We start from the raw sequence: 26,858 nt of genomic DNA, 5'->3' as shown, positions 1-26,858 counted from the left end.
GAGTATCGGCGCCGGGCGCCCGCGGGGCCCCGCACCGTGCCGAGCACCCCGCACGGGCACTCCACGGCGCGGGAGCCCGCGGCTTGGGCAGGGGTCTCCGGTCTGAGAACGGTCACGGAGGAGCCGCGCTTGGGCTCTGCGGTGCCCGCGGGGGAGCGGCGGAGCGGAGCCGCTGCCGGGCGCGGAGGGGCTCCGGGAATTCGCGTGCGGCTGCGGAAGGGCGGGAGGCGCGCTGCACCTGCCAGGGGGTGGTCGGTCACCCGCCGCGGCTTTGCCCCTGCGCCTGAAGAGGGAATTAGAGGGCTTTGCTTTCAATAGAAAGAAAAAATAGACATTGTCATCTAAATTGGTTCTAACAGCTGGTTTTCGTGCCGTAGCATCTCGAGAGAGTCGGTAAGTTAATTAGTGCTTAATGATACCTTTAGGATGTTGTGCTTAAATCACTTCGACGCGTGCCCGCTACCGCGTAAATCAGATTGTTTCACGATCAAAGAAAAACCTAAAAATCGCTGTAGTTCTGTTATCCTGGCTCCACCAAACGCGCAGGAATAGCGGTCATGAAGAACCGATTAGCGCAAAACTTCCTGCAAGACGGAAATGGATGCACGGATAGCAGGAGCCTACCGGAGATGCAAGATGTGGTTAAGCATAATTTTCAACAATCACAAGTAAATTACATTTTGATAGTAGCAGGCAGACAGAAGTATTATAGAAATTGTACCATTTAAGACTATCATAGATAAAAAGCATTATGTTGTCAATTATTACAGTTCGTTTTGGTTTAGTTGCTCCCAGTGCAATGTCTAAATGAGTCGTAAAAAAACTATGAAAATAAAGTTTGGAGAACGCACAGCCTTATAAGAAAGCTGGCTAAACGATGTATAACTACCTAAACACAAGAGGAACTACTTGGGGAGGGAGGAACAATGACACCTGAGTGGCTGATAATTACTTTGAAGAGAAATTGCTTCTATTTACTAGAAGGAAACAAAAAGCTTTAAAGCAATCCCTTAGAGAGACTGGACTGAATAGTGTTTCATATCAATAAATATTAACTGACCAAAGCTTAATAATGCTTTTGCACTTTGATCTGAATTGCCTGATCTAGAAATAGTCCTTCCCAATTTTCCCCTCGGTATTTCAGAGTGAAATAAAAAGGATTTAGCTTTTTTTTGTTGTTAATCATGGTGAGTAATTTTTAATGTGTTTTTTACACTATGAATAACAAAGAGATAGCTTTATATATATATATATATATATATATAACAATAATAACAAAAATAATTTTAGTATTTTGCAGGGAGTCACAGTCCGAAAGAGAGAGGATGGCAGATTTTAAGGCAAGAGAGACTTTTAGATTGTCTGATATGGCATCTTGTATTTCACACTCTACAAAAATTGTGTAGAATGCAATTTTAACCCCAAGATAAACACATATTCCAACAAGACAGTCTTAAAGGTATCAACAACTGGACAGGCTGCTGCTTTCTTTGCCTACGGTCTTGTTCTCATTGTTACAAATTTACCTCCTCATAAGCCTACAGCCATCTTCCAACTCCATGATTGTTGCTAAGCTTTTCATCACTGTTTTTAGAAACTGGTAGGATACCAGTCCTACTCCAGTCCAGAGCTCTGCCATCTGGTCATCTCTTCACCTCTGCTATAGGCCTATTAACCCAGATAAAATTGCCTATTTCTGTAGCAAGGCCAAGGCATGTGAGCAAGGTACCTCTTTCATCTTCCTGAATAGTGATTCTCTTCCAAGAGCTTATGCAGGTCAGACTTCCTTATGCCAAGAGCTACTGTTCTCTCTTTCATCTCTTTTATCTCCTGAAGCTCACTGTTGACAGCTGCTTGTTACTTGGTAATCAAGGTAACACTTTCTTTGCTGAAGCTTTAATTATAAGTTTTCTGTCTGTCAGTAAGAACCACAGGACTCCGGTAAGGGTGACCAGAACAGCAGATACCTTATTCAGGTCCTTCCTGTCTTCAGCAGGAGACCTTGTGAAAAAAAAAGCACATCTGAGAAGCCATGGGACAGATAACTTGTCATCATACACCTTCAGCTTGTTATGCCCACCATACAATATTTAGGCAACTTTTAATTGAGATGTAGTTACAGCAGCTGTTGAGAAATACAAACGTTGAATGTTAGCATTTAGGAGTTAGCTTGACTGACCTCACCAAAGAAAGTTTTCAACATCAAACTGTTATAAAAGTATTTTTCATTTTCCTTACAGAATCACTTCAGGCATTAACCTGTTTCTGTGGTTGTTTATGCCTTGTATTAGTAATTAGTTATGTTATACCTACACACGTTCCTAAGTCAAGGCCACAGCTCTGCCCCTGTTGCTGACTATCACACATCACTGTCACTCCCAGAGTTCAACAAAAACTCAGGGTGCACATCAATTCCTGCTCAGTACCTTCCTTTCCTTTGGCTTCCACAGCTGAAGGCAAAACCGTAAGCCCTGGGTTACGATGCCAGCAGTCACCGCAGAGCAGGCAATTGGACTTCAGGCTTCCACTGGTAATTTAGCATTTCCAGCAGCAGCTTCTTGCTGTGAATACAGCCTGGGGGCCAGATGAACAGCACAGAACTGGTAGCTGCCACTTTTCCTTCAAGCAGCTAAAAGACATATTGGATGCATGTTGCATTTGGGGAGCTGGAAATGTGATCTATAAGGATTTATTCTTTGGGGTTTTTGTTTGTTTGGGGAGGCTGGCTTTGGTTTGGTAGGGTTTTTTATGGAGGAGAAACATCCCCACATTAAAATCTTAAGTACACCAGCTTGCACTTTGCCACAGGTGATAGACAGGAAGAAAAATGCTTGAATTTTTATATATGAGGCAGGAACTTCCTTGTTTCTGGCCCCTGTGTTGGTGACTGTTTGGGATGCTGCTGCACAGCTGCTTAAGGACATATAATCACCCCCTTCAGTAAAACTGCAGTTTCTCTGCTCAAGCTTATGAAACCAAACCTATAAACATACGCAGTTTTTGGCCAATCATGTATCTGAAAAAAATATTGGCTGCCAAATAAGTCTTCCAAAATATCTTTTGGACTGGCACCTGTTTTCAACACACCTTTCATGTAAATACTAGAAAGAAATGGAGGAATTAAAAGTGTTCTTCAGTTCAGAATTGTAAACAGCAGTGGAGCTTAGAAACAACATTAGAATGAGCAGTAATTCGGAAAAATTAAAATGCCTGTACACTCAGCAGAGATGAGAAGGAGCAAGTTTTACATTTTAAAAAGTGAAAAGATAAGCCCAAAGAAAGTCAGGCTATTTCTGAGAACTTGCTCTGCATGTAATAAAAAAAGTGTTGTAGTGCACAAAGAATGGCTAGGAAAAGCCTCTCTGGTTTCATAGGATCCTGACGGAAACCAAGCACTGTTTACATTTGATGAACATGCTAGGGCTGACCACAGATATAAAGAGGTAAGTTATTTAGAGCTGAGAAGAGATCCAAAAGCTGTGGTTGTATCAGAGCTCCTTACAGGCAGCAGGCATGTGGCACACACTCCGTGCCACTGGAACTTACACCGTAACACTGTCACAGACAGAGCTGACAGCTGCTCCTGTGCTCCAGCAAAGCAGCCTGGATCTTGTATAACAGAGAAAACAGATTTGAACTAAGATGCTTTTAGGAATGAGTGGAATAAAACTTTGATCCTTTAAGGAGACAAGATTGCAGGCAAAGACTCCACAATCGCCATGGGACTAATCTACAGATAACAATTTGAATAAATCATTAAAGAGAATGCCAATAAAAATAAACAGAAAAAAATAATAAAAAATTATTCTGAAAAGTTACCAGTGATGAGTGAAATAAGTGAAGAGGAGCAATAGGTGGTGTTTGTTTGGGCTGACCACATAGACCACATCTTACAGGTCTGTTCTCCCTATTTTTCCACCTCTATGAGTAAAGGAAAACCAAATGTATTACAAATCTTATTTAAATGAAGGAGAGCAAACAAATCCCCTGAACAAGTGAGTAATGTCAGAACTCCCATTATCAGGAAACTACATTCATTAGAGCAGCAGCTGGCATCACATATGAGGATGAAATTTATTTTTCTGCACTCATGAAGAACAAGTACTGGAGCCCAACCAGAGGAATCAGTTTAATACTAGCTGGGTATGCTTTTTATTTGCAAATTAGCAGATGAATTTACCAGATATTAGGGGTGGAGCAGCCAGAAAAACTATCTGGTAAGTTTCAATATTCACTAACTTCTTCTAATGATAGTTTGAGTCTCAGGTGGTGGGAATTCGTGAAATGACATGCTGTTCCCTGTTTTCATGGGCAATTACTTTAAGCAGTTCACTAAGCTGGCTAACCTGTGTTGTTAAACATAGACAAAATTCTCAGAGATGCTTTCCTTCAGTGAGGTGAGGGGAGAAAAAAAATCAGCTAAAACCAGAAGGAACATGAATTGCCAAAGGTCATGTCTGTGCATGAGGAATCTGATCCCTTGAGGACTGGGACTGTGGGCAAAGGGAGAAGGGACCCTTGTTGAAGTGGTAAAGTTAACTATAGAATTTCCATGCTTTGTTTCACTAACCAACTTGCACACTACAGTGACAAAACCATACTGCTTATGTCCAGGCTTGGCATCTCCACTTTTTCCTTTCTTAACCAATCCCATCTGTTTTGAATTTTTTAATCCTGCCCAGCCTAGCCTCCCACATGAATTTCTCACTGTTTTCCTGAAAATATCCATTAATCTGCTCTTTCAGCTCTGGCTCTAATCCCATGCATCCCTTCTTCCCTTTGTGACTGCAATAGTTGCATTGGTGTCAGTCACTCTGTTCACAGTCTGCCTATGCATACCACCCCTTCTCCTTCATTCAGTCCTCTCCTTCTTCAGACAGACTTGAGAAAAACTAACAACTATCAGTGATAATTTGGAACATCCATAATCTGTTGCTGTGCTCCTCATTTTGTATATGATTTAGGTTATGACCTCCTCCCAGTAATCTTTGTAGGCACACTTACTAATTCATCAGGGTTTTGTCATCTCCTTCCTCAGCCCTACATTAATCACTTTACTCTTTCTTGTTACGTGTGGTTGGCTCAGCTACTACCTGAGAAGGCATCGGGGAGGGAGGCACAGACCTTTATCTGCACTGTGGATATGAACACTCACTGCACCTGCTCTCACAGTATTGACTTATTTCATGGAAGAAGCAGCTTCAGCATGAAAGACCAGGAATGCAGGCACTAATAGCCATGTGGTTTTGAGCATTTACTCAGAAGTGCAGCAGGAAGCTTTAGTTTTTTTCTCAGAAGAAGGAAAATTAATTAAACTTCCACATCAAAACAATAGCTTTAATTACTGACTCACTGGATAAAATGCAACAGCAGCTCCTCTTCTCCTGGTGTGTTGTACAGGCTCTTGTCTGTGTTCTGGGGAGAAGCAGGAAGGAGAAGCCTGCCTGGCACTCACAGGAATGATGCACTTTGAAAAATTTCAAATCTCTCAGGATCTGTGTTAGAAATCTGTGGGGCTTGTTTCCCAATTTTTTAGCAATCTCTTTCCTTATCAGTGGATTCAATAGTGCTTCACACTCCATAGCTTCCCTCCACAGCTTCCCTTCCTTCTGCTTCACTGAAACAGAGAGAAAAAAATACATACTGCATATTTCTGGTTTTCTTTTAACCAGAACTACAAAGTTAGCATGTGCAGATTAATACTACAATATCTGAAATCTATTTGCTGTGCAGAATGAATTTTAAGACTTCTTTTTTCAGTCTTGTCAACCTTTGGATTGTTGTCATTAATCTCTTTAGTTTCCCTCGGTAATTTTTTTCACTTCAAGCCTTGCCTGGTTATTATTAAATATCTGGCTACCTCAAGTACCCATGACACACAATAGGTAGGTGGTTTTTATCAAAGTTATGTTTCCTCTTGGTTGTGGCATCACAGTTTCTTTTATATCTAATTATTCTTGAGTGCTGTGTAAGAAAGTTCCATTTGTAAGTCTTGATTAAATTTCATTTATAACTAAAAGAAAAAGTTCTTTTCTAAAACTGCTAACACAGACCTTGATGCTGGAGTACATATTTCACTGCTAGTGAAATTCAGAAGTTGTCAACAAGTCCTGTATAACCCTGAGCAGTCACTTTTAAGACTGGAACTTACCCTTCGTGCATTATCCTGAGCTGGCTCCATGCACCTGCAATAACTATCATCCAAGTGTTGTGGAAGATCTTTGTTTTCTGGAAAAGTTTTGATCAATTACATGAATTGCTGGGAAACTGAAACTCATTGAACAAATACATTGTTGTGGTGTAGTTAAAACTTTTTAAACAGAAAGATGCACAGAGTTCCATAGGACCTGTGTTTTCTTTCAGTATGAAAATCATGTGTGGTCCTCATGTAGTCCATGTGAGATTGCATAGTTACCAGAATTTCATATACAGGCATTCTGTCAGCAGTGGAACTGTTCATTACATGCAGTGCTCTTCAGAATATTAAAGGGAGAAATGGTGTCTCTTAGTTTTCAGAACTGTCTTTAAATTAGATCCCAATCCATTTCCCCTAACACACATTTATAACCATCTGTGCTATTTCAATTTGAAAAGGGAAGAGATCAAATCAGCAGTGTAATGTTTCAACAACATACTTATAGATTGTTCCTCTTCTATGTTGTCAGGGCAATGTCCTCCTTCTTAGTGAAAAATGTGTATTACCATTGTAGACATCTAAGAAAAATGAGCAGGTCATTTATTTTTAAAAGGAAAAGATTTCCATGCTGTAGTGTTGAAATGAAAACCCTTTTTCCTCACATAAACTCCAGAATAAGGCCTTCCCCTCAACTGGAATAAAAAGAATTGCTTCTCAAGTATTTAAAAATACAGCAGTTGCAGCACAGCTCTTGGGGAGTTTAGTTATATGATCACATTGTGTCTGCCAAGACCTTCAATACATGCCATAAATTCAGTGAAATCCAATGGTCACATTATCCACATTCCCAAAGGTAGCATATATGACCTGTAACAGTGTTTGCATGATGTAATTTAAGTGTTAGTATAGCTAACCAAACACAGAGTTTTGGTACTTTTACAAATATACCCATACTTCTAAGGTATTAGAAATCTGTGTAATATGGAACAGTATATATGACTACAAGAGAGAGGTGTCTTTTGGTACTAGCAACAGTAGCAGATTTTTACTTCACACAAGAAAAATTAATTCATAGGTAAGTACGTACTTGTTGAGTGCAGCAGGTGATTTTCTGATTCAGAAAGCAAGGCTTTTAAGGCATCACGTATAAGAAAAACTATTAACTACTGAAATAAATAGTGACAGACCACAAACAAGTAATATAAATACAAATACTAGTTCAAGTCCAGTAATGAAATAAAAAAAGAGTCTGTAGGGATGGGTTTACTTTGCATGGGTTGCTTTTGCATACACAGAACCAGACATGTGTTACTTGTGTCTTTCTGTAGCTGCAATTGTTACAGTGACCCCCACTAATGAAACAGTAGGAATTTGGTGAAACCTGAATTTAAGGCATGAAACAAGCGGCAACCTCTACTCTTAATGAAGTTAATAGGAAGAGCTGGTTTATAATTGTTTTTTCATTAGGTGTAAGACTAGGAATACTCATTTGGCAAGTGCTCACAGAATCACGCTGCAGGCAGTGATAAAGTTGTCTGAGAGCTTAACCTGAGCTCGGTTCATGGTGCAGATGGTCCTGTTGGACCTTGTGCATCCCAGTGGGAACAAGTTAACCATGTCAAGCCCAAATATCACAACAGTTTCATGATAATTCTGAAGTTCATTGTGAGCAGTGGCAGTTTATCTACATTGTGCCACCAAGGAATTAATTAAATTAATAACACATTGACCTGATTCAGTGTTAGACTCCTAGAGATCATGTCCCATGTTCATTGTATAGGGTATGAAAGGCTGTAGATTTTAGAGAGTAGAAAGAAGCATTCATCTTGCCAAAAAAGCTCAATCAGAGTTCTTGGGCTGATATCTCATGCCTTTTTAAGATGGTATAAGTGAAGAAAAAGTTTTGAATGTTCACCTACCACTCAATCCCATTAATCACATTACAGTCCTTGGGAAAGAAAGTTTCACAAATTGAAGTTAAGCCAAATACAATGTTTGCAGTATCTTCACAGAATAACACAAAGCATGTTTTGTCATATTAAAAGCCAAGTTGATTAGAGGCAGCTTCATTTTGTTCACATCTCTGACAATGTTATCATGCATTTTTTAAAAAACATACTTTTAAGAAAATGAGGTTTTGGATTTTTTTCCTATCTAATCACAGATTGTACTCATTGACATCTTCACAGCATCAAAATTGATAAGATTCGTGTTTCTTTAGGATATTGGTAGCAAATCAGAATTGTTCAAGAGTATTTCAGGTATGTAAAATATGTTAAAATAAGAATTTTTGTGAATAAACCATGACAAAGTGTATTCTTTGGCATTAAAATAAGCAGAATGTACCCTGACATTTTAACAAGATAGTTTACAAATGTAACTGCAGGTGGTCATTAAAACAATACTGAACTAAAGAGAATAGGAAATTTCTGTTAATATTTCAGATGAAAACACTTGAGACTGTTGTTCTACTTTTATAATATCATTAGTCAAGATAAAAACATATTGCTTTCTGAACTCTACTATAATCCTAGACAATGTTTTGAAAGGTTTAGTAGGAATCTAAACCAACTTGTCTTTCTTGCAAATTGAAAGGGCTGGGAAACAGAATGAAGTTGAAGAAATATATATGTTCACTAGAAATAATACACTTGCTGGATAGGTACTTTTGAAAGTAGTTTAGATACTGTTAAGGTAAAATATTTGTCATAAACAAATTGAGTTTAGTAGGGACCAATATCACAACTATATAGTGTCATTTTGACCAGTTATTTTTTTAATGTATGGATATGTTGGTATAGGTACCTGACCAGTGGAACTAATTACAATAGGCTACAAATTTCCTTCATTTTCCAGCTGTGGAAACGATGCTACAGTTTCCTACCATATTCAGAGACATTAACTTCTGTGATATGGAAAGGTGCATCTTCACTATACTGAAGTCAATTCTCATGATTTGAAATAAAGAACACTGTACATCATGATACTATAACCACTTGGCTTGTCATACACATACTTTTCTTTTTCCTCAAGCTGTTCCATAATTCAAGTTCTTTATTGAAAAAATCTGTTTTTTCAGTACCAGTAGTCCATTTTCACTAACAGTTTTGCCCTTTATGTTTTCAGAAGTAGCTGAAAGTGATGCTGCAACTGTGGGAAATTCCCAAACTCCTATCTTAAATATCTGTATTTAGGTACAGATAGGACCCCCTTTCTTAATCTTGTAATTCCAAAGGTAGATTTATTATTTCTGTGGAGAGGTGGTACAAAGAATTTCAGAAAGTCTTCTGAACATTAGGAAAATGCCATTCAAAAGATGAAAGTGATGTTCACCTTCTGATCACGCACATAATCTTGACTACCTACCACATTTCAATTATGCTTGTACAGTCTATTTGATTTGTAATCAATCTAAAAAGGAAAAACACACGAACAGCTAGCAAGTTTTGATTAGCTACACACATTTTCTATTCAAACAAAATCATGACATATGCATTTACTTCTAAGTTATTAACATCTTTGTCACATTACTCTTCCCTTCAGAAATATTCAATATCTGTCTTGAATATAATCACTGAAAAGCTTTTATAAATTAAAATTGAGATCTTTATAGAATTAAAAAAATTGTCATATAGTGAAATACTTGTTTGCATGTGCTGTGCTTTATGGCTTGTTTTGTCAGTATTTGACTGTTTTTGCTCTGATGCTCCAAACAAAATTCACATATGTTGATGACAAAAGCTGACTGAGGAGCTTGACTCCTCAATCTATGTTTGGCTATATAATATAAACAGGATGCCAAAAATACTTAATGAATGAGTTAAGGCAAGATTTACATCCTCCACATAAAAACACTGGTGTCTTCCTGTGTCATGTTGCACTGATTGTCCTGAAATGCCCAGCTGACAGTTTGTGCACAGCAGAAGGATGAGAAGAGCAGGCAGTGAACACAAGTTGTTTGTTAGATACAAGAAACATATAAAGCAGGCTGTGAAAAATTACCCAGTGGTTTATGGCATGAAAGCCTAATTTTCAGTGTCTTTGCTTTCATCCTGAAAAGTGCTGAGAATTTCTATTTCTAGTTGAAATCTGTGGGAGCTGTGTGCACATTTGTTATGTATTTAAATTGGACGAATTTCACCAGTTTTCAGCTGTGTCACAATGTTTTTTCCATTCTTTTTAAAGGAGGATCAGATAACATCATACATTTGGACTATTACATTGTACTGCATTAACTACATATCCTATATTAAGAATAGGGATTGCCATAAAAAATGTAGAAATAATAAACTTTTTTTATTAAATACACAGTCATGAACATTTTTCTAGAATGGAAAAACAATTATTTCCTCTTTTGTCCTCCTTCCCACAGCACAAGGACCAATAATATTGTGCAGTACACCTACATATGCTAAGTGAATAATGAATTTTTTGTGGGATATCTTTTTATGAATATTTCAGATTTTATGTTGATTTTGCTGACTTAGTAGGCTTAAACTGTAGCAATTCTATTGCTTTATTGTAGAGGAAAGGAAACTGCCTTAATCTGCTGGTTTTGTGATACCTGTATCTCTCTAAAATCATCTTCCCAATCAGCACTGCTCACTTAAGTTATGTGTATACAGACTAATTGCTCAAAGAATCCTTCCTTTAACAAGATTTCTTATCTTTTCTGCAGTCAAACCCTCAGCAGAGCCTTAGTTTCCCACTGGCTGGCACTCCAGACCTGAGTACAGACTCCTTGCTTTTGAGGCAGAAAAGCAGTCTGAGTTGTCTTTCAGTCCATCTCCGTAAGGTAAAGTCCTTTAGCCTTCCCTGCATTTAAGGGTTTGTTCCTTAATCTTTTCCAAGTTAGTAATTCTTCATCAGACCTTGCTGTTGATCCAGGTCATCTTTTTGTACCTTCTAAAACACCCTCCACCTCAGGAACTCAGGAGAAGTTTCTATTTCCTGTGAATTGTTGTGGGCTTTTCCCACCAGAAGAGATCTCACAGTTCCTCCTCTTCTGTAGTTTCCTCTGAGTAAGGTCCAAACGTTTGTGGAAGGTTTCCTTAGTAAGTAGCCATTCCACCAGAATAACAAAGGTCTGTCTAGAATTAAAGCTGTGTCAAATCCATGGATAGGTGGGAAAAGGGCAGGACACCTATCAGCTGTGTGCAAAATCCAGTTTATATTGGGTTGACTCTGTCAGTAAATTACTGAAATGCAGTTAACCATCAAAACCCACCAACCCAATCATCTGTCATTCAGCTCCTGAGTGCCAACTCTTTGATTTGATTGTCAGTGCTCTGAACTGAATATATCCTGCCATAGCTATTGAATGTGGAGGAGTTTGTCAGACTTGTACATAAAGCCTTGTGTTTTACCCTTAGTAATTCAATCAGTTAACTCAGGAAGGAAGGAATATTTCTTAGTAGATAATAAAAAATGTAGTTAGTTTTGTTTACATTTATTCTTCAGTAAAACTTGTCTGTTCTTTTATAATATTTTAAAAACACGATTTAAAGAAGGCTGATGATTGCTACTTCTTACAGAGACTTACAGATTTATTTACTAGTTTAATTTGGAGCAGAATAAAGGTCATTCAGGGCTCTTTGGGCATTGTGAAGTGTACCCCAGATGGGTTTTTTCTCTGCATCTGTTTTTCATCAGCACGTAGCTAAAGACCTGGTCTTTTGGCAACTGTATCACTGATAAAAATGAAATGTAAATCATGAGTACCCAATAGACACTATGAAATAAGCAATCTGGATATAAAGCATTTAAACTTGCAGTCTTTTTAATGTGCTGATCTGTAAAACCCAATCCTGTACCTGTTAGAGTGCACAGACAATGAAGTGCTCACTGTTTTTGTTTCCAGTGAAGCCAACAGCAGCCAAGGGAGACTGAAACAAGTCTATGAACACTTTAAAAGATGCAATCCTGATATTGCCAGTGATTATATTCTGTACTTGGGTTCCAAATCCATAGCAAAATCAGAAAGACATTTGTTTGAGGTATTTATAGAGCGTCTGCTTGGCTAACCATCTGTGCTCTGATTGAAGTGTACACATTGTCCAGATTGAATAAAAACCATTTATGTGGATTAGAATAGCAACTTTGACACTGTTACATCTAAAGATTTTGCTCCTAGTGACTTTGCTGACCTGTTTACTTGCAAAGGTAAATTTTAAAACTGTAAAATTTGAAAGGTAAGCATGAGGAAAGAGTATGACTAGTCTGTCCACTTCAAAAAGGCTTTGAAGTTAAGAGATGCTGTTTGAACACTGCATGGCTTTCAAAACTGCTTTTTGCTTAGGGTCTGGATTAAGCTGCCTGCCTTCCTCAGTTGCTTAGTAGCCTTCAGGTTTATTTGGGAAGGTAGGAGTAAGGAGATGCTAAGTATTTTGCTCTGCTTTCACTTCTCTCATAGTCCTATTTCAAAACGAGATTCATCTCTTTTTTGTTGTTTTTGATGTTCACTACAAATATTAGCAGAACACCAGAAATGTAGCTCACTATAGCTTGGCATTAATTGCACTGAGAAACCTCCCTGTGTTCATTCAGTTTGCTTCCTTCAAGATTATTTTTTTCATGGATCAGTACATTTTCTATGTTCAAAATGCTAAGATTAGGACTCATAATGAAAAGAGGAAAAACAGCAGGCTGTAATATGATTGATTCAAAAAATATACGTGAAATGGTCACATTATTTATTGAGATTGCTCCTTAGGAATGGTTATTGAACAGCAAGTTTTGGGAAGCTGGTCATTCTTGTTCAAGATGGTAGGAAATTGAAGTTTTTTATATTGTTTCACAAGATTAATTTTCTTTAGTGATAACCTGGGGAATTCTTTAAATTACCTCATCTTAGTTGATGTAGCACCATCTGCCACATCTGCAAAGGAGATAATTATTTTTAGGAGCAGCTGTGGGTTTTTTGATTAAGTCTTGAGTCATCGAGGTCAGTATTTTTGAATTATTCAACACAGGAAAGATGAAGCAATTTGTTTGCATTTTGGACAGTAATGCACGATGTGTTATTATTACAGTTAGTGATATAAATCTCCGAACTATATATAAACCTCATAGCTATTTACTACAGTCCTCTAATTTCCAGGAAATTGGTTTGTATTCTTTGTGAGTGCATATAGCTTGTAGGAAAAAAATTATCAGTTACAATTCATGAATCAGTATGACAGCATCTAGTGGCAAATGAATGTGGAGACTTCTCTGTTAATGTAAATACTGAAGTGAAAATGGTCTGCTTAACACCAAGCCTTAGGTCCATGTTCCCAAGTTCAGTTTCAAAAGCTGAATTGTAGATTAGGATCTTTCACATCAAAAGAAAACTTAAAATGAGCAATCCCTTAACAGAGATTGTTTACTATGCCTGTGGCTTTTTGTGATACCTCTGAGTCAGATGAGCACATCGAACACAGATCAGCATTATCCATCATATACTAAACAAGGGAGCCAAGAAAGCTTGAGACCTGAGACCTAAAGCCTCCAACAGCTTTCTTTATCTTGTAGTGAAAAGGCTCCAATATGTGCCAGATGTCTTGAAAGTTCAGCACTTTGTGAAATGTGAAGTAACGAGTAGTATGTGAATGCAGAGCTATCGCTTCATGATGAGCTGGTTACATCTCTGCAAGAGTTTCTTTTGGCTTCCTGCTATTGAGGAACTAATGAGAGCAGAAGCTTTTCAAAGCCAGAATAGTTTTTCCCCTGGAGAGTTAATGAGAAATAGGTTTATATTACTGCCTTTGATACAGAGCAAGGGTGGCAGAGCTGTATGGCCTGAGGAGGGTCTCTTGAGAAAACACCTGTTGAAAATGAAAGCTTAGAAAGGATACCCATGGGAAGAGGAAACTTTGCCCTTACTGAGAGTTGAGATAATTGAAAAAGAGATGTTGAAAAGCCAAATCCATGTTCTGTGTTGGAAGAAAGACCTGTGCCCCGAAAGTATTCTATATAAGACCTCATTCACAGCATCTCTCTGAGTTATGGAAGACTTGCATTTGTGGTGCTGAATTCTCAGCCTGAAGAAGCACAGCTGGGTGCTCATTTTCCCATCAGTTGGCATGCATTGCTGCAAATCCCCTTTGTGTCACACCTAGAGGGGCTCATGTACCTGACTGACCAGCAGGAGTGGCCAGGGGGATTTCTCTGTGCTTCTTCTAGAAACTGTGTAGCCATAAACTCAATAAGGAAAAGGCCGTGGAGTCTAAAACTGAATGTAGCTCTCCTGTTTGGGCACTTCTTTGTAAAATTTTTCTGCATTTCAGTGACCAAACCCTGACCACTGAAGTTTGTTTGCAAGCAGTGGGAGTCCAGAGTTCCTGTCCCTGGCACAACTCAGGATTGATCACAACTCATTGCAGTGCAGCATGAGAATGGAGGTTCTGCTCTGCAGTTACAGAACACAGAATGTGAAGCTAAGACAAAAAAGCTCTGAAAGTGTTAGAGATACTTGTAAATGCATTGTCCCTTGTCCAATCACAGTTGCTGATTTTTCCTGTGCTCCAAATAATCAACTGGGTGTGAAATACAACTCTGAGAACTGGGATGGGTGACAAGAGGATTTGGATTTACCAAATTTTGGGAATACCAAGGGCACTTAGGTTTCTTGTCTGAACTTTAGTCTGAGTGGGAGTCAAGTCTCATTTAAAATATTTAATGACATTCTACATTTATTTCAATCATGTGCTTCTAACAAGGTTTTCTATATTTATAAATGAAAAGTGGGCTTATTTTGAAAAGAACACAGATTTTAAAGGATTAAGAAGCTTTTACAGATCATTTAACTTTCCGCATGACTTGGAGGAGAGCTTTACTTCTGTATGGAACATGTCATGTGCTGCTCCCCGCAGAAATATTGTCCAGAGATAGCACAGATTTGTTGATACTCCAGAATGTGACTCTTTAACTACATTTTCCAGCTATGCTTTATTGTGATACTCTATTTGTACTGTTTAATTAAGTTCCAAAGGCCTTCAGGTGGTTGTCAAATTGTTATCTTTGTTGCTGTTAGACATAGCAGTACTTCACGCACTGAAGTTCAATTCCCTGTAGTGGGAATTGATATGTAGTCCCATAGTGGAACTAAGAGCAAGTAGTCTTCAGCAGCCCATCAGCTTCCTGTGGCAGAGCCCCTCAGTCTATCTCTCAGTGAAGAGGAGAAAATAGTACAACAGGCCTTGTATTTCAACCTGCAGGTCAGCCTTGATCTGTAATTTTCTATTAGATTGCAGAGGTGATGCATCTTATAAAAAGAGGCAGTGCACAGCTTCTTCTGGGAGTGGTGAGTTTTACCTCGTCCAAAGGCTGCATCTCAATGTGGACTTATCAAATAGGATACTTAACTTATGTAAGATTTGACCCTCTGCATATGAGGTTCCTACTTTAAATGGAGATAGAAAGCCAGAATTGGCTTCACATGTTTAATTTTCCTCATTCTGTTAAAGAACTCAATATTAGGCCTATAAAATGCTATGTTGCTGTGTCAAATGCCAGAGAAATTACTGCCCAGAAATATTACTGTGTATCTGTATCATCTGAGCAATGAAGCAGAGTTTTGTAAACAGACAAAAGTCATCTAAGTACAAATGATGGTGATCTTCCAGAGTATTAAGTGGTAACATACTTTCCAAGTGAAGTCAATTAACTCTCTGGGGTCTCTTGTTCATCTATATTCAGTCCTCTGATGTGATTCATGAAACTTCCCCCCAGCTAGCAATTAACAAGTCCTAAATTAGTTTTATATTTTTTATTCACTCTTCTAAGTTCAGCACATCTAGATACTTTAAATTATTATGGAATAGCACCACACACATCAGCAGAATTCTCATTGACAAAGTCCCTTACCAGTGGGAGTGCATATATTCATAGCTAGTCCTAAGCAGTATCTGGTGAAAGATACATGCATGAATCTTTGAGGGTAGCCTTAGTCATACTTGGCTCTGGATTTCAAAAGAAAAAATGTGCTTCTGGCCTGCTCTTAACATACTGGTTTATACTTCAGTAAAGGTGACAGGAAAATGCACTTTAGGTTTGGGCATAGCAGGAAGTTGTGCACTGTCTGTTATCACACTGGAACCAACGAGAGATTATTGCTCAAGCCATGGTAACCTGGGTGTCCATCACAACGTGTTCCACATGTTCTCATAGGTGTCTTGCAATAATTAAAAGCACTCCAAAGACCCAGTCTGAGAAGCAGAACATGTTCATGTAGGATACTTTTCCCCTGGTATGTTCCTGGATAAATAGTCCTTTAGCAAGTGTGGCCTTTAACTGCGATCATGTCATGACCAGAAGGAGAAGCTTCATTAATCTTGCCTATGCGATTATTGTATGATGGAAGATCTTTGAAGACTGGCCTGAGCTATTCCAAAAGAAAAGTATGAGGGTTGGTTCTTGCTGTGTGTGCAAATAATTTGGCTGGGGGAACTTGTTTTTATGGTTTTGTACTTTACATCTGCACAGTCCCAAAGTAAACGTATTTGTTGTGTACCACTGAATCACAAAACAGAATATGTGCACGACTTGCCTTAGCTCCAAACCTATGGTGTATCGAGCTGTTCCATCTGGATTACAGAATATTGCCTGTCCTGTTGTGGTTTGTTTTTTTTTTTTTTTTACTTTGTAATCACTACCCCTTTACTTCAATCCTGGCAGGTAAAAATGCAGCAAATATTTCTGTTGTTTACCAAGTGGAATTAATGCAGTGCGTATTTCATTTGCTGCTCCAAGCTGCCTGCTTATGCAAACAAGCCAGTACCACTTTCTACATTGGCATTTTAGACAGATCTGGTTTTAGACAGTTTATGATTTCCTCTAGTCTTCAAAAGACATCAGTCTGCTATTTTATATCCTAAGCGTGTGTCTTGGGATAGTCTTCCAAAAAGGGAAAATTAGCAATAAATTGACTAGTAACATCAGACTACAGACCACATCTTGTATTCTAAGTTACATCTCTTTACTGACCTGTGTTTTCGTATTGCTTGAGTTATTTATGTAGCTGAGTCACTGGAAAGGTTTTTGGGGGCTTGTTTCTTTTTTGTTCTTCAGCAACTTTGAATCTCCACTGATGCGTGAGGTCCCAGAGCGCCAAGGCAGCAGCACAGACAGTTCTGCAAGCAGTTTGGGAAGCTCTGTCACAGCATGTAAGAAGGTAACTTTTAAGTTTATGTTACATTCAAAGTCCAATATATATATATATAGCTTTGCTTTTTAGATTGCAGCTTTAGTGAGGAATACAAAATTTAAGTGATACTTAGGAAAGTCTGAGGGAAGGGGGCACTACCAGAGACTCTTGAGGAGGACAGGCTGTCTTTCACCTCTCATGTTGCAGTAAACCTCAGAGCTCTACTGTCTCCCACAGGCATCATTCTAGAGCTGAAAAGATAGCATTCATTTTAAACTTTCACACTTCATTCAGTCTTCTCATAATTCTGACTTTTAATAATGCTTTCCTCTTGGGTTTGGAGTTTTTTGTTTGTTTGTTTTATGCAACAAGAGTGAAGAATAAAACATGTACGTGCTAAAGATTCATTTTTCTTGTATGAAAACCATGCATGGAGATTTTGTTAGATATAGTGTCATTGAGATAAAAAGTGAACTCAATAAGACAGATGTGTATACTGGGACTGGGATTCTCTTCCTCACCCCAACATGGCTAAAAGATAAAGTGTCAATATTTCATTTGATCAAAGGGTTCATTTGCAAAATAACACTTGGGTTTTAAAAATACTGCTGACTGTAATTGGAATCCTATTATAGAGAGAAAATCTACTGTGTGGGAAAACATTTTTATTTAATCTCAGAGTTGTCTACTTTATGTAAGAGTGAAGGACAGTGGAACAGCTCTAAGTGCCACCACTGCCTTTACAGAAAAGGCTTCTGCTTGGTCACATTCAGGAGTATCACTCTCTTTTAAAGGGTAGCCTGTGTCACATGGCTGAGAGCTGCTTCACCCATCCAATCCTATGCATTTGAGCTATTCATTGTAAAACAAGTCAATTTTATGATTGTCAGCACACTAAAAGAAGTTCTGGCAATACTTCTGACAAACAGTAGGATGTTTTTGGCTTCTTTACACAGCTGACAGAGAAAGTTTATCGTGTGTGTGTGTGTGTGTGTGTGTGTGTATAAAAGGATGAAGAATTCTCTTCCAGCCTGTGTTAGATGATTTGGAAGTTAGATATGTAATTGGCTGTGAAGTGAAATGCTGTGGGTTCTGGCTGCAGGGGAACAGTTTAAACAGTTGCAGGTTTGAATAGTTATATTTGGCATGAATGGCTCTTGTCAGGAACCATATGAGATGTAGCCTGTTACTACACAGACCAACCTAAATGAATGCAGAAGATGTGCCCCTTGATATCCTGTTTTATTCTGTATGTCCCACTTTCCTATCTTTTTTTGATGAGTAGTAATTAACCAAAGCAATTAAGATGTTCAGTCATGAAAACGCAGATGTTTCATTTATGGAGCAGAGCCTTTTTAATGCTGTCTCAGTTATAGATATTTACTGTATTTTAATGTCTTGTGATCTAAATCAGGGAGCAGGAAGCTGTTACACTAAACTCATATGCAGTATTTTCCTCTGGGAGAGAGTGACTTTTCTAATCCACACTCTGCTAGAGGCTGATTTAGTTCATTGATTCACAACACACTGAGTAATGCTGACGGCTGAGTCTCTAGATGAGAGTGGAAAACTTTTTTTTAGAACCATGAATTACTGCTGATTTCACATTTAGTGCATGATGCAGATTCATCCTGAATTATTTTCTGGGTGATGATCCTGCTCCAAACCAGATATACAGTGGTATAGTGTGTGCAGCTGTCACATGAGTATGGTCAATGAATCAAATTATGTTTTCAGTTTCCAGCTGATAGCAAAAACCCTAACAATGTGTCAGTGGGATTGGCCCTGCACTTGTCTTAATTAAATAAGAATGAAGAGAAGTGCAAGACAGGAGGATGAAATTTTGGCAAGTGAAACTCTTTGCCTTAAAGTGCAGGACTGCAGACTGACAACTGAAGGAGAAGAGGATTAGTTTTCTTGTCATTTGGTACAGATCACTTCAGTATATTTTGAAGAAATTCATGCTTAAATGCAAGAATGGCAGTAGTAATATTCTGGTAGAGGTACAAAGAATACCAGTTCTCACATTGCTTTTGATTAATTAACTAGCTCTCTTAATTTAGAATAACTCCTTCAAGCTTATACACTTTTGATAATTGCAGTCATATATTATTTTACTATAAGGACTTCATTGTATTCATTTAAAAGCATGAATATCCCATCAATTTTTTGTGCATGTGCAAATGCAAACTCCCACTTTTCTAAACACATTAACCTATTTAACCGGGAGAATTGCCTTACAATAGAAAGAGGCTGTAAGAAATATACCATTTATTCTTACCATATGTGTGTCTTTGACCACAGAGCTGTCTGTTACCAAAGAAATATGCCCAAATATGCACATGGCTTCTAGAGATACACTTTTGCACAGCAGGTGTGTGTAACCCTACCTGTTACCAACATTGAAGGGTGGCCCAAATTATCCTTCCTCCACAGAAGTACTAATGGGAAAGCTCTGAGCAACATCATTTCTATAATGGTCCTAATGCAATAACTTGTGTTTCATAAGATGGAGTTTAAAATGATCCAAGGTTTACCCCTCACTCCTGCCACCACTGACTCAAATGTCACCTCCATCTCCTGAGCACCACCCAGACCTGTGTGAAACCAGACCATGTGTGTGGACACCTCTGGCACACGTTCCTGCATTCTCCCATTCCAACAGAATGGGAGAATGGCTTTTCAGAGAAGTTCTAGAGCCTTTCCAAATGACTTTGAGCTGAATTCTGTTCCTTAGATCTGACCAGCTGACCTCTGCTAATTTATTCTGTGTGGACTCAAGTATATCTGTTTTGTTATCTATACCAAATAGTTATCTATTTGTTTTTCTCACCTGTCTTTTTTAATCCAAATTGCTGTAAATTATTTTTCCTAACCACCAGTATTAAAAATATTACACCTATTCACCCCTCTTCATACTTCTGGATACATCCTTAAGTGTATGTGCAGAACTACTTAAGGATAGAAGAGGAGAATCTGCCCCAGGGAAAACGTAATCCTAATAATGCTGTTCATCTTCTTAGGTTAGGTTTTTCAGGTTATTTAGAAATCACATGCTGTCCAAAACTTCCATGTAGTAATTTCTGCCCTTAACTTCAAAGCCTGATATGAAAAGCTGCACACAAAAAATTATGTGCAGTATAAATCCTTGGAACTCATAAACCACTCTGGAGTGACTCAAGTTTGGCAGCCATGACCTGACCTGACCAGACCAAAACATTTGTTCTGGAGAGTTATTCCTTCTGCAGCTGCTTTACCAGTATTGGCGTCCTGATAAAAGCATCCTCTGAAAGAAAGTTAAAGCTACCAATGGTTATTTAACATCCCACAGGAGACAAAGTAGGTGAACTGTGGACTGCCCAGCTCATTTCATGGGTTTATCATGTACAATATACGTCTGCTATGATTGAACTGGTCTGAAATGCACACCAGGTCCTTCTGAGACAAAGATGAGCAGCACCAAGGATATCTGCAGCTGGTTTCTGCATGATAAATTTCTGCCTATCACAGTTTCTCAGAAACTGAGTTTTGAGAAAGATCTAAAGTGATTAAGGTTGAATAAAAATTCACTGTGATCTTTAAGTAAATTAAACAAGATTGCTTGTTACAGCAAAAGCTGTTGGAGTTAAAAAAAACCTGTTTCTCATGCATGCAAAATTATGTTTTAACAGGTTATTAGAACTTCAGCCCTTGAGGATGGGAATGTCTAGAATCTAATTAAATCTGAAATATATATGAAATATATCTGAATCATATATGTGTGTGTGTATATATATATGTTTATATGTGTATGTGTGGTTTTGTAAAGAGGAAAAGAATGTTAATTCTAGATTTTTCCAACCAGTTCATAATGCTTCAAGATTTCCTCAAAAAAAACCAAAACAAAACAACAAACTAAACCCACACAACAGTTTATTACACTAATAGGAAATTGGGTTTTTGAGATATGAAGTATATTATTTTCCCCATCTAGTCTCAGAGTTAGTTATGATGGCAGAAATCTTTTTGCACTGAGACAGGAGGTTATAAAATTTATTGAGTTCAGAGTTGTTGCACTAGTAAACAAGATTAGCTAGCAGCCCCCAGGAAGAGGCTGGTGTTCATGTGCAGCATTCATGAGCCTTTGGCATTCTCAAAAAAAAGTGTTTGGGCACAATACTTCCTTCTGAGTGTTTTGTGAACCTTATATTTGAATTTTAAAGCTCTTTGGAAGAAAACACATAGCAGGGAGAACAGCCACAAAGGTGGAAAGTCTCCATGAAGGGCACCAAAAAAGGGCACTGAAACAGGCCAAGCTCAGGGCCTGTGGTGTTCCCCATTACCTCCTCATGCCTCTCCTGCTGACTTTTATTCAGAAATCAATATAAGTATAATACAGGGAGTGAAATATCAACTGTAACTGACTTTCTACCAGAAAAATAAAAATTAGAGTGGGTGTTAGTCTGTGGGTGGTAATAAGTTTACTTCTGGATGCCCCCAGGTATTAGAAAATTCTTTCAACTGGCCAGATGAGCTTTCCACAGTCATTCATCTTCCCTGAGAAGTGAGAAGGCCTCTCAAGTTATTGTCTCTTCTCTTCCCAAGGAAGGGATCTAGGCTTGGAGGTCAAATGTTCTTGAAGTAGGACAAATGTGTGTTAGTACAAAACATGCAGTCAGGTAAAGCACTGTAGATAGATTTTCTTTCCCTAGGTATAGCAACAAATTAATATTTTTAAATATCATTATTAAAAGTCAAAAAAGTAGAGTAGAGTATATTTCTATGTAATACAAAAATTCCAAGAATAAAATAAAATATACAAATAAAACATACATCTATTTCACAAACATACTTCTTAACATTGCTGCCTAAGGAAGATGATAAGCCATAGAAAATGTTCTGCACCAATGGTACAGCAATATTTTTCCTGCTGTTCCCTAGCTGTTTTAAAGATACTAATGGTCCCTCTTGTTCATAGTAGAATATTAGTACAGAGGCACAAAGTAAAGAATTCCATTTATTCTAAGGATCAGATTTGCACATTGGCTTTGCCTCTTTAAAGTCTACAGATCTCTGCAGCCCCATTTTGGTTTTGTTTGGGTGGAAGCTGTGGCACAAGCTGTAGGGCTGAGTCAACACAGAGACTAAACACAAAGTTTTGATCTCAGGGTGCTGACTGACCTCAGGACTCATTACAGAAGGTCCAAAGTACTTCAGCTTCTCAGAAAGCAGAAAAACTTGTTTGAGGAGTTTGGAGCCTTGGAAGTCCCAGAAATGAGGCTGCTGACAGAATGAATAGTACTGATCTACTGTGGAGAGAGATATGGTCAGTCATAAAGGCTGCAAGTTTGTGTACTCTGGTGTAATTCAATAATTAGTTTTCCTAACACATCTGTTTCTTACTTTAACACAGAACAGAACTCATAGCAATATTTTCCAATAAAAATGTTGGGTTTGGGCATTTTCTTCAAGTGTCTTTCTCCAAGCATTCTCAGTTCTGGAAGAAAATTGGCTCATGTTCAGGGGATATCTAAGTGATTTGACTTAAGGTGCAGTAACTGGATGAGTCCAAATAAAACGGATCTGTCTTGTCCATCTTTCTCCCTAGCCCACCGTCCTGCCCAATTTCATCAACAAAATTTCCACTGAGTTACAACAATAGGGTTCAGGCCCCCAAAGCACAGTAGGGTTCATAAAAAATTGCAATTATTTTAACTATTTTTAACTATTTTAACAGATTCTCTGCAGTAACAGTCTGCTAGAATCAACAGACTACTGGCTGCAGAATCAGAGGACACCATGCCAAATTGGCTTTCTAGAAGACAAGTCAGAAAGCAACTGTGCCTCAGTAAGTACTCACTGCCATCTCCTCTGGAGAAAAGTTCCTTGAGATTTGTTTGGGTAGCGTGTGGGGCTGACAACAGTACATGTTAAACTAAAACAGTCTGTAATTTCCAGCTTCCTTTTAAAAGCAAACATATAAACTAAAAATATAGATTTCTATATTAATACACACACATTAATAAAGCACATTAATAGCACATTAATAAAGACTACTGCAGAGGTTTCCCCACTTTTGGCTTTCAGATTTTGGTGGCTCTCTGTATTTTTTTATGTTCATAATCTGCAACTCAGAAGAGAGAAAAATAAGCCAAAGAGAAAATTATTCTGAACCATAACTTGTTAAGTGGCAGGTTGGAAAGAGCAGATGTTTAAAAGGCTGCTCAATGTTCCTGAAGGCAGAGAGACACAATTAAAGAGAAAAAGCTCTTTCCATGTTAGATGAGGGGAAGCTGCTAAAGAACTCAAACAGAATTATTTTGCACTTGAAATTAAATTTCAATCTCATTATTGTGGGTTATGACACGATTAAGATCAGCTCTTGTTCAACAATGTGCATGAAGAAATAGGAGTTCTGTTGCTTTATAAACTGTCTGCATGGATGGAAATACATGGCTATGTTTTTAATATATTTTTTTTACTTGATGGAGGACTCAAAAGAGCAGATCCTTCCTTAGAATCCTGTTTGAATGCTATTCCCTGGTCTCAGTGAGCAAAGAAGGGCTTTAGAAAAGATCAGCTTTACCTCAAGTATAAGGTTTCCAGCACTGCTTGTACTGCACACAACCTAAAGACCAGCTGAGGGCTATCATGAAGTCTGCTGGGATTCCCTCAAGGACTTGGGCATTCAGCTCCAGCTGATGAGCCCAGGCTGCTGCTGCCAGGAAACTGAATCTCCATCCCGTGGAGCCAGAGGCTTGGTGTCCTGCCTGGGGTGATGCAGAGTGCCTGAGAGCTGTAGAGTGACAGCAGTGTCATTGCAGTTGTGAAATTTAGGAATATGGGCAGAGGTTATTTGGCTTAATCAGTCATACTGACCACTGGTGTATCAGTTTCCACAAGACAAGACAATTTTGCTCACCAGCGTGAGCAAAATGCACAGCCTAATCCCAGTGTGCAAGTGAGCAACCTTACAAAGTGAGAACCTGAACACATTCTTAACCAGAGCAGATTCATCAGGCAGATAATCAGTGGTATCCTTGTTTTTCATATAGGAAGGGATTACTTTTAATGCAAAACATATTGACTACAGTAACTTAATTTTACTATATAGTATTTAATATCCTAAAAATAAAGCTTATTTTCTCAGAGGAAATTATTATCTCAAAAAATAAGAATTAATTGATTGCTTTTTGACCCGTTGAGCTTTGACTTTTTGCTTAATTTTCCATAGAATCTTAGAGCAAATTATATTTATCTCTGATAGGTTGGACATGCAAAGCAAAGATAAGTTGTTATAGAAAGATTATGCCATTGCTACCCTCCTTATTTCAGGCAACACTGTCTGATTTTGTCATGCTGTCTGCTTTAAAAGGTTAAACTACCTCAAAGAGCTTTCTCCTCTATACCAATATTATAAGGGTTTTTTTTCTCTTTGGAGGGTATTCATCTAATTGTTAAAAATTTCATTAAACTTACTTCAATTAACAATGGTATTGATTAGCAGCAGTTTACCACTGAGATAAGGATACACAGTTTCCTGCTAATATAATCAGGTAGTATTTTAAAAGTAGTTTAATTATGGATGTCTTGTTTTGTTTGTTTCTACTGAATGAGAACTTAATCAAAATCCACCTAATAGAATAAAATACTTGGATTTGTGAGACATAATCATGCATAAGCTCCACATAGTGATATAAATGCAATTAAAATTTCTGTAATGTAGCATTCTTCTTACCTCATGGAGTGACCTGAAAAAATAAAAGTAGTTTTAGTAGTAGTTTTTTTTGCTTACTCCACTATTGCCAGCTTGCTTTCTTTGGGCTTACAAATTTTTTTTCCTGTTTTGGACATGATTTTATGAAGACCTTATCAGAAAAGAAAAACCTGATAGCTACTTTGTCCCTACTTTCTCTCCAAAGATCTAGATCACCAACGCTTAGTATTTGTGTTTGGCTTATGTTAGTACAATTTAAGAAATCTAAATTCTTGCTGAATTAGATGGTTTACAGTTTTCTTCTAGCATTGAACTCTCCTAAAGCACAGTCTCTTCATCTTGCACACAGGAATGTCAATTATGACTTTATCTTAGCAGTTGGTAAGATTTAACACTATTCTTCACAATGCTTTTACAGCATCTCCATGTTTAAGATGGTATTGCCACACTGCTAAAGATGTATCTCAGTTTTCTTTTAGGAATTCTTCCTAAACATAGTAATGAAAGTATTATTTAGGAAAAAAGCAGGATACAGAACTAAATTAAGAAAAAAAAAAAAAAAAAAAAAAAAGTGGTATAGTCCTGCAAGATATTTGGCATTCACTTGGTTCAAGATGCTTATACGGGAATTTTCAAGAAATTCTCTGGCCTTTCATGCTCCAGGCCAGCAAAAAGCCATTAGAATTTACATTTGCACTGAAAAAAAAAAATTAAAAATCTCTCAAAACAGACCCAGGCTCCAATGATCTCCCCACAAAATCCTCACAACCCATCACTCCTTGCATGACCATCCTGTCCCAACATTGAGGCTGGGAGAAAGACTTTCCCACTCCACACAGCATAACAAGCAATTGTCCTTGAGAACCACTGATGCAGGAAGGTAGCATCTCTCATTCCAAAGCAGTGTGCCTTTGTGTGAGGGGCAGTGGGTTTCCAGACTGGCAGAAATCCTGCAAACTTCTTGTCAAATATCTTGGAGAAGCAGAAACTTTACACGCCTAAATGGCTGTATAGGTATGAAATTTGGAAAATACCTGCTTTTCAATTATAACAAAGTACTAAGAAACAGTGCTCATTTCTTACTTTAGCATAACAAGATAACACTTTTTAAAGAGTTAGGATGTGACAAGGGCTCATTTTAAATTGTTTTCTATCTCCTTAAAGCTGAGAAAAAAAATGGATTTGCAGGCAGATGGATGAGAGAACAGTTTCAATGAAGTGCTAAAGGTTTCAAAACATTCTTGAAATAGTCCAGCAGCTTTTCCATTTGCAAATGCTCCTACTCTGTAACTACATAAATGCTCACTCCAGAATGCTCCATACAGAGATGTAAGTAATGCAGGCTGTATGCACAGACATAGGCAGTTGGATATTGGTTAGCTCCAGCCCAAGGGAGCAGCAGAAACACATAGCCAGAGCAGAGGGAAAGGACAAGGACAGCAGCCCAAACTTCAGTCAAATTCAGTCATGGTAAAACACCCTCTTGTCTAATTGTTGGCTGTTTTTCTGTGCCCCTGTGCCATTGGCACTTTTTGTGAAGTGATCTGATGATGGTGGAAACACAGAGGAGAGTGGAGGACAGCATGACTGAGGGAGTGGGACAGTGGAGGTAGCAGCAACCACTGAGTGGGCTTATGCCACATGGAAAAACCCTAATCCATCTGCAGCACAGGAGAAAAAATTATAGTTTAGGACTGTAATCTGATTAGTTTAGTGCAAGATAACATACCCAGCATAGGAACAAACTTGAGCTTTTCAAAGAAGGGAAGCAATGCTTACCTTAGTGAAATGACAAGTGTGAGAGAAAGCAGATTGTTACCAAAGCAAACAGGTGATGTGATGATGGATCACATGGTCTGTGGTGTCTGTGTTAACTGAGATAGTGAAGAATGTAGTTTTGC

The 26,858-nt window shown here is 38.2% G+C and overlaps 1 protein-coding gene across 5 annotated transcripts in view; it reads left to right on the top strand.

Annotated features, from left to right (window-relative positions):
• SPHKAP (SPHK1 interactor, AKAP domain containing) overlaps nt 1-26,858 on the top strand; it is a 63,731-nt gene that overhangs the window by 811 nt on the left and 36,062 nt on the right. For 3 of the 5 annotated variants that reach the window (XM_015638108.2, XM_015638107.2, XM_015638111.2), the window contains exons 2-3: nt 17,186-17,288; nt 22,978-23,088. In XM_015638108.2, coding sequence (XP_015493594.1) covers nt 17,186-17,288; nt 22,978-23,088 — 214 coding nt within the window. Of the gene's footprint in view, nt 1-269; nt 394-10,814; nt 10,932-17,185; nt 17,289-22,977; nt 23,089-26,858 lie in introns of those variants that run through there. The other 2 variants (XM_015638109.2, XM_015638110.2) reach the window with 2 other exon arrangements.

The sequence above is a fragment of the Parus major genome, chromosome 9 (assembly GCF_001522545.3).
Source record: "Parus major isolate Abel chromosome 9, Parus_major1.1, whole genome shotgun sequence".
Lineage (NCBI taxonomy): Eukaryota > Metazoa > Chordata > Aves > Passeriformes > Paridae > Parus > Parus major.
This window is presented reverse-complemented; position numbering and strand designations above follow the sequence as displayed.